The 8,747-nt window shown below is 32.1% G+C and overlaps 1 protein-coding gene across 1 annotated transcript in view; it reads left to right on the forward strand.

Moving 5' to 3' along the window:
- NEK1 (NIMA-related kinase 1) overlaps positions 1-8,207 on the forward strand; it is a gene marked incomplete at its 5' end in the record, with an annotated part of 14,338 nt that extends 6,131 nt beyond the window's left edge. The window contains 4 exons of the mRNA XM_008570591.1: positions 1,899-2,107; positions 3,195-3,325; positions 3,483-3,615; positions 7,081-8,207. Coding sequence (XP_008568813.1) covers positions 1,899-2,107; positions 3,195-3,325; positions 3,483-3,615; positions 7,081-7,094 — 487 coding nt within the window. The remainder of the gene's footprint in view (positions 1-1,898; positions 2,108-3,194; positions 3,326-3,482; positions 3,616-7,080) is intronic.
- Between the last annotated feature and the right edge of the window lie 540 nt (positions 8,208-8,747).

Below are 8,747 nucleotides of genomic sequence, written 5' to 3' on the forward strand. Positions count from 1 at the left end.
TGTTGTTTTAATTACTAGTTGTATTCCTTTAATTATTAGTTGAGCAAATTTTATTTTAAAATTTAAGTTAGATGCCTTTAGAATTAATTGAAATTTTTGAAAACTAAGTTATTTTTTAAGGCAAGTTATTCTGTATCCATATAGGAAAATTTCACTTGATGTTTGCCTTTTGGAAGTTTTGGGGTCTTTGGGGGGGTTTTTTTTGGTCCAAACTTTACTCAAGATTTTATGATAAGAAAGCCAACTAAAAAGTGAATTCAGGACCACATTTTAAAGTACCTTAAAAAGCTTTCTGAGTGCTCATTTCCTAAAAGATCTTAATCTTCTCATACTTTTCTTCCAATGGCAGGCTTAGCAGCCTCACATGAATGCCATCAGCAGAGGGCACTAATTCCTCTAGGCTAATCACTAGAAGATTTTATCAATGGGTCAATGTTTAGTTATTGTAGTTAAATAGTACACAGCAGGTGTGCATAGTAAGTTAGTCTTGTAATTAAATATTAAGTTAAACGTTACTAGCAGGATGATCCTAAAGATTAGACACTCTGTCATTCTAATTCGATGCTTTGCTTTTCTGTATCTGCTGAATCAAATTGTAGGAATTGGTACACATAAATACAAAATAAAGATATTTCTGCATAAAAAGATTATTTTCTTCTGTTAATGAAAATTTTATTCACGGTCTTGCATAACACTGTTTAGATTTTAGTTCTTGAGTAAATATTTGACTGTTTGATCCAAGTCTAAATGTTTAGAAAGGCCTTAACAGCCCTCATGTCCTGTTTAGCATTGCTTTTCTGGTAGATGAAATTCTCAGCTTGGGTACATAATCTCTTTCAGAAGTCTTTAATACATCTAAAATCTCAATTAACTCTCTTAGTCTACAAACTTTTTCATTTGTATGCCTCTTTAGGAGAAAGAAACAAATCATAAAAAAATCTATGAGTATGTTTCTTGAGTATCGTACTAGTGGTCGAACTCCTAGATTTCAATTCTGTTTGTCATTTATTGACTTGTGCAAGTATTTTAAACACTTTGATTCACAACTTCCATGTCTCTAAAGTGAGTTTTGTGTAGATAAAATTTAAGTAATAGGGTAAAACCAAAATACTATAAAAATGTAAGGTATTATTTGTATAAATAATTATTTATTATTTTTATTATTATTTATAAATAATTTGTATAAATTAGTTCATTTCAGCATCTGTGATCCCATGAAAATACAATTAATATCCGGACCAATGCCTTGGAAACAAGATTCTCCAGTGAAGATTATGATGGTTCATTCATATATTCTAATTACACAGGAAAGTCTACTGATTATGTATTTCAGAAACATTTTCAAGAATAAGCATCTAAAGATAAGGTTTCTGGTGACCATTTTGTTCACTGGATCACCTTATTAACCTAAACGTATAATTCCCTAAGTATTTCCATTTCTAAAAGTTCAAATGCCCAAAGGGCATTTAGGTGGAAAACCTTTTGCATAGTGTACACATGAAGATTTTGCTGAACTTTCAAAATTACAGAAAAGAAAAATACTTGAGTATTAAGTATTTGTTTTAGAAAGCAAGTGAAAAACTTCTTAGTTTGGCCTCTTAAAATATTAAAACATTGTTTCAAAATTTAAGCAATGAATAACACTGGCAGTTATGTGATTATTTGGCAAATCAGGACCATTTTAAGTAAGTCGTCTTCTAGCTTAAGTGTTCCAGAATATGTGCCATGTGCTATATTTATCAATCGTGTTCATCCACATTTCCTGGTTAAAAACTATATAGAAGTTTTCAGATTTCTTTTTATCTTCTATTAGGTCTTTTAAGTAGAAGGGAGTGCATACATATTGAGTTGAAGTAAAATTTCAGAATAAGGTAAAGTTCTAATTTTTTAAATTTCAGTGTGTTTGAAGAAACTGACCCGGATTTACAAGAGCTTCAGGCCTCGATGGAGCAGTTACTTAGGGAGCAACCTGGTGAAGAATACAGTGAGGAAGAAGAGTCGGTCTTAAAGAACAGTGACGTAGAGCAGACTGCAAACGGGACAGATCTGGCAGATGAGGATGACAATCCCAGCAGTGAAAGTGCCCTAAATGAAGAATGGCACTCAGGTGCATTATCATGGTTGTGGGTCTTTTTCTTTTTCAGTGTGTACAAATATTTCAAGAATTTTTTTTCTGATGTCTGATAGGAACCATTTTCAACTTGAAATAAAACTGAAGCAGGCTTCTGTGTCCCTGCCCTTTTCTCATTCTTTTTCTTTTCACATAAATGTGTATACATAGTTGTTCCACTTCCTTCCCATTAAATTAAAGCAAAGCTTTTTTGAAGCATTTGTATTCTGTTATTTGTTCTCCATTTTTTGACTTATTTTTTCAGTAATAAAGATAATAACTTAATTTTCTTATCACTTTATGTTTTACAAGGAGTTTCCACATATGGTAGTTAATTAGCAAGTTTAATTCTGAAAGGAATTTTTTAAATCCTGACACTCTTTTTTGTTTTGGAAACTATAGGCTGGCCCATGCAAGTTTAATTCTGAAAGGAATTTTTTAAATCCTGACACTCTTTTTTGTTTTGGAAACTATTCTTTATTTATAACATTACCCCTAAGATGCATAGAAAACTTGTATATTTCAATAATTATATTATTTGGGAGGAAGAGCTAATGTGAAAAGATTCTTCAGTAATTTTTTTTCGAAGTATCTTAAAGCATGTCCGTGACAAAACCTTTTGGGCATTTATAGTACTTTCTAGGTGCTTTCCTAAAATTTTATGAGTATGTTTTAGGTCATCTGCCTTCTGCATGCTTTTTCATGTTATGGCTCGTGTTTATTATAAACTTTTTAAAAATGGTAGTTAGAGTTGGTTACTTCAGTGTAGAATGTAGAGGTATGCTTTTTTCATTTTTTTTACTAAATTAAATGACATATCTAGGAATGTTTTTATTCTAACATGATGTACTGTTAATGTCTATAAAAGAAAAGATTCCCTAAGTAACGTTCTCATTAAGACAGATTTTGTATATACTTTGACTACTTATATAAATGACAAATATTATAGTGACAAAAAATTATATTGAAAGTCGAAGTAGTCTACTTCAATGGCATTATTCATTTGTGATAGAATTTTAGTCTATTATGGTAAGAATTATTCAGGCTTATTTTTTAATAATAAGATATACTTTATGCTTTCTAGATAACAGTGATGGTGAGACTGCTAGTGAATGTGAATATGATAGTGTCTTTAACCATTTAGAGGAACTGAGACTTCACCTTGAGCAGGAAATGGGATTTGAAAAGTTCTTTGAGGTTTATGAGAAAATAAAGGTAAGTAAAATGTCAATTAAAACATTTGCTTTTGAAATGTGCTGTTTGAATACTAGAGAAATGTTCATGAACTTTATTGGCCATTAGATTTGTTATAAATAAGTGCTAGAGAAAGTTAATATTCAGATATTAATTTATATTTGGGAATTTGGTATAGGCTATTCATGAAGATGAAGATGAAAATACTGAGATTTGTTCAACAATAGTTCAGAACATTTTGGGAAATGAACATCAGCATCTTTATGCCAAGGTTCTTCATTTAGTCATGGCAGATGGAGTCTATCAAGAAGGTAAGATTTCCTCACATCTTTATATTTTAAATAAATGTGAGAAAAACAAACTGAGAAATGTAAATTGATGACCTTACGTCACATCTATTTTGATAAAATCTATATTGGAACCATATCTATTACTTTTAAGCAATTATAAAATTAACTGTGTAATATACTTTTTTACTGATCTGTTGTATGCTTTTATTGACTTAAGTTCTTTAAGTCAATATTTATCATTTAATTTATAAGTAACATTTGAATAAGTTGTTTGGGTTTTTTTAAAAGCTTCTTGTTGACATTGGGCAAATAAGTACAAACAGTGCACTGTGAAACCAGGAATGAAGAGTACAAAGTTCATGTTCAAAAGCTCTCTAAATTTTCTGAAAACAGGACACAAATTTGGTGCTGATCCTGCTAGCAAAGCAGGAAACTTAATTAATCCCATGAGTCACAGTGTTCATGAGACAAAACATGTTAGTTGTAAAGAGGACAGCTATTTTTGCTGTTGAAACCAAAGGAAAATTTTTCCCATGATCCTTAAGAAAGAGGGCACTATCTTACAGTGTTTCTCAAACTTGAGTAGCATGTGCATCCCTTTAAAGGGAAAAAATATTTTTTTCGGGCACAAGATTCCAAGGGTCTGTAGACTCCAGTAAAAAACTCAAATCTTAGTCTTTGAAAATGTCCATCAGTTGTGAATTATTACTGTAAAACAGATGTCTTATTTTCTAAATATTAAAAGATTATTTTATTATCATCAGAATGAAAATATAAAATGTAAACATTATCTGGAGCTTATGGATTCTTGATTTTATTGAGACTTTGGACTCCATCTTATAAAACAGTGCTATCATAAAATGAAAAATATTCTCGGTAATTTTTACAATATTTGGATTTCATGGGGCTGTTTCTCATAATATGTCATGGTGTAAGTTAATGGCATGAGGCCAGAGAATGATTCCATTTAAGTAAATCTATGGAGGGTATCAAACCAGTTCTATTCATATTCAGACTGTTCACCCTTCAGGCAGTTCTCCATAAGTATTGTTTCAATAGAGCTTTTCATAAGTAATCAACAACAGTGTGCTTGGGGTTTCATTTTGCTTGACAAGTATCTGGAGAGCTTTTATTTTGCTTTGCCCCTGAAATGGAGAACTGTAACAACTGAGCCACAGGGTAGAATTGACACTCTCTTGACAGCTGAGTGGCTTCAAAAGGATATACGCCTACATAGAAGGTCATTCCCCCTGCAAAGGGCCAAGAATCAGCCTGGGCTAATACACCCCTCAAGAAGCAATATCAGATTTTCTCTAGCACACAAATGAAAGCAAAATAAGTACCCCAAAGTTCTGTGTCATAGATCCTGGCAGCAATTCCATTACCCTAGAAAAAAAATGTAAAGAAATTAAAGCCAAATGCCTACCCTGGCAACCCTTTTAAAAAATCTTTATACAGCCCATAAAATATTATAACTTACTAATATATCCACTAAATAAACTGGTTGTAAAATGTATACTGAATCATATGAGTAAGTTAACTTGCTGTTTTGTATTGTGAATCATAAGACAGTTAAATGTTAGACAACGACTGGATATAGAGTAACTGTTTCGGAACCCTTCTTATTGGAAGTAATTAGACTCCATATCTAACTGTCTTATAGACAGTTGTCCCTTAGGCCATATATAGGAGAAAATAATAATAATAAAACCACATCATCTGCATATGGTGCTTATACACTTTCATTCTCTGTGTTGGGGGATGGGGAAGGTAAAGAAGGGAGAGAGCAGGCAAAATTTTATCTAGCTTACCCAAAAGTTGTATCAAGTCATTAAGGTTCAAGTTAAAAAGAAGATTGTCTAAAATACCTTTCTGTTTTATTTCATTGGAAATTATCTGTGTCCTGAAAAGACAACCTCAACTATTCAACTCCGCCGATAATGTTAACAGTATAGATTTAGTAAGCATCAATAACTACAGCTGTTGATAGTTAATGCTGCTTAGTTCATAACTAGGTACTATCCAGAAGTCAAAAGAGCTTGTAAAATGTGTAAACTATTTAATATTATTCCTAATAAATTCCTCCATGAGAAGATGAGTATAACTGTGGCCAATGGTAGACTGGCAGGGACCACCAAGTCTTCGTGGAGAGCATTAGCATTAGCAGCCCAAGCTTATAGATTCCTAAGAAGGAAACACATACCTTCCTTCCACATTCATTTTAGATGGAATATTGGGCTGTGGTTATGTAATTAAATTATACACAGCAGTTAAAATGAGTGGCCTAAATTTACATCTATCAATATCAATAGCCTCAAACACATGATGAGTTGAATAAATAATACAAGAGGTACTTCAGAAAGTTCGTGAAAAAATAGAATTAAAAGATAATATGAATCTTCCCATGAACTTTTTGACGACCTCTCGTATATGATACCATTTACATAATATTTAAAAACAATTTTGTTTAGGGATGCACATATGTAATAAAAGTGAAAAACAATGAGAGGGAAGAATACACATCAGTTTCAAGGTACTGGAAATACCCCCTGGGGAAGAAGAGAGGGCAATAAGATTGAAAAGTGGTACCCTATGTGTAATATCTGGTTTTCCTTAAATAATCCAAACCAATATAGCAAAAATTAACTTTTCTTGTTTCTAGGTATTACTTTCCTGATTATTTGAAACATTTGTAATTGTAAAGTATAAGTAGAGTGACAAGTGTAACATTGAAAGCAATAAAATGTATATAAGTTGCATAAAGTAATGATCCAACTATATTGGAAGAAATAATGGTGACAGGTTAGGTCTTCCTAGGGGAGAAGACATAAGAGTTGTATTTGAAAGATGAATGGGAATTTGCCACAAATCAGTGTATGCACTTATGCAAAGAGGGATGCAAAACATTGTAGTAGGAGAACTGTAAGCAATTCAATGTTATTAAAGTATAAATTATGGGGCAGTTGGGGAAGATGGGGACTGAAATTTGGTACACTTATGCAAAGAGGGATGCAAAACATTGTAGTAGGAGAACTGTAAGCAGTTCAATGTTATTAAAGTATAAATTATGGGGCAGTTGGGGAAGATGGGGACTGAAATTTGGTAAGGCCGGAAATATTTAAAAGGCCAGATCATGAAGGGCTCTGCAATCTGTGTTAGGAGCATGGATTCTATCTTGAGGCAGTAGGGAGCTATTGAAGGGTTTTAAGCAGTACAATGATTTGACATGACATTTGGGTTTTAATGGAAGATTACTTTTGCTAGAATACAGAAGTCTCTTGCTTATAGATGATATTTGCTTCCCACTTTATTCTTCATTGTATTGTCTGAATATTTTACAATAAGTATTGCTATTATAATAAAAACTGCATTTAAAGCTATATTAAAACTATTTTTCTTTAGTATGAGAATGAGATTTTTTTTTTTTTACTGAGTGGATACAGCTTAATTAGAAATGAAGTGAATTAATTTTTCTTTTTTCTACAGATAATGATGAATAATCTTCAGACATTCTTTAATGCTCAACTGTATGAAAGCATTTGAATTTGGCTCATCAGAATAACAAGCTTCAGTGGGAAATAAAGCAGCTATTTATAAGAAATATCGAATTTAAGATGGGCATGCTTATTGCATGAAAAAGATGGAGAAACATGCCGTTTTTCAATTAAGATTCTAGTGTTTTATTTTTGTTTTGTTTGTTGAGTTCTATAGTTAAATCCTATAGAAAATAGACTTTATTAATCATTCAACCAAAGCATAAGAGACATTGATACAGAACTGGACTTAATGGTTTTGAAGATTTACTATGCAATAAGTTAATTTTGATTTTCAGCATGTGTCTTTAGGTTGGAGAAATTACCTATGTCATGAAAGACCTGCCTATGGTTTTTCATTTAAGTATTTTAGCATGACCTTTTTTTCTGTCTAGTACTTGTTTTCATCCAGGCCAACAATTGTGCGTTTAAATAAACTTGTCAAGGGCTCTATTTAAATCTTTACATTTGGAAGATGGAATTTTTAGCCTTAAAGTTTATATTTTCAAGTCCTTTTCAGCCAGTGTGTCTCCTGAGCTAGCTCATGGAAACAGGCTGTAGAAATTATTGAAAATTTGGATTATGAAAGAATAGGAAAATTATATTTACTGATATTGTAGAAGTTGGTTAATTCTATTTCTGTGTAATGACCAAAACCAAGAATATGGTATCTAAAAATTAGCCTGTGAGTTTTAACACTGACCTAGCATGTAGCATAAAGTTGCCCTCTTGGTTTTTAACTTCCTCTCATGCCTGTGCTTCAGGGGCAATATGAGATTTAAAAGGAGAAAGGAATCATTTTTATTTTGACACTGTGACAGTTTTGGTAAATAGTATCGCAAAGGGGGGAATGTTTGCCTCTTTTACTTATTTCCATTATGTGAGGATTTAGCTAGATCATTAAGATGATTGTTACAAGCTTCAATTGCAATATGCAAAGTATTAATGGTTTCATTACAGAAGTCTACAGTCCAGATGTTTTTAGTAATAAAAGCAGAATTTTTGAATCTCTAAGGACAATCAGCTTGATTGGCATAATCTACAATTTGAAAAATAAAATCCTATCTTGCAGCACTATCAGTACTATGTTGAAGTTATTATGTATATTATGTCTAACATCCAAAACTAACCACTTGAGGGCCAGCCCGTGGCTCACTCAGGAGAGTACGGTGCTGATAACACCAAGGCCATGGGTTCGGATCCTATATAGGGATGGCCTGTTTGCTCACTGGCTGAGCATGATGCTGACAACACCAAGCCAAGGGTTAAGATGCCTTTACCAGTCATCTTTAAAAAAAAACAAAAACAAAACTAACCACTTGATTTTTATATGTTTATTTTATGATATTACTGTTAAATTACTATTAAATTTTTATTGTCTACCTGAAGCATACTGTTGAATGTCTTTTATTTGTTAACACTATTCTCAACAGAATGCTTTTATACAGAGCTGAGAACACTTTTGGTTGGTTTTGTACCTGATGATTTCCCTTTTTTTGTTTTGTTTCATTTTGTTTTTAATGGAAGAACATTTGAATTCTGCACTTTAATTTTCTACAATCCTGAAAGGTGGTAATGATTTTTGGGGGATTATTTGTTAATTCTTAAACTATTACAACT

This window comes from Galeopterus variegatus, unplaced genomic scaffold (genome assembly GCF_000696425.1).
Source record: "Galeopterus variegatus unplaced genomic scaffold, G_variegatus-3.0.2 Scaffold618, whole genome shotgun sequence".
Lineage (NCBI taxonomy): Eukaryota > Metazoa > Chordata > Mammalia > Dermoptera > Cynocephalidae > Galeopterus > Galeopterus variegatus.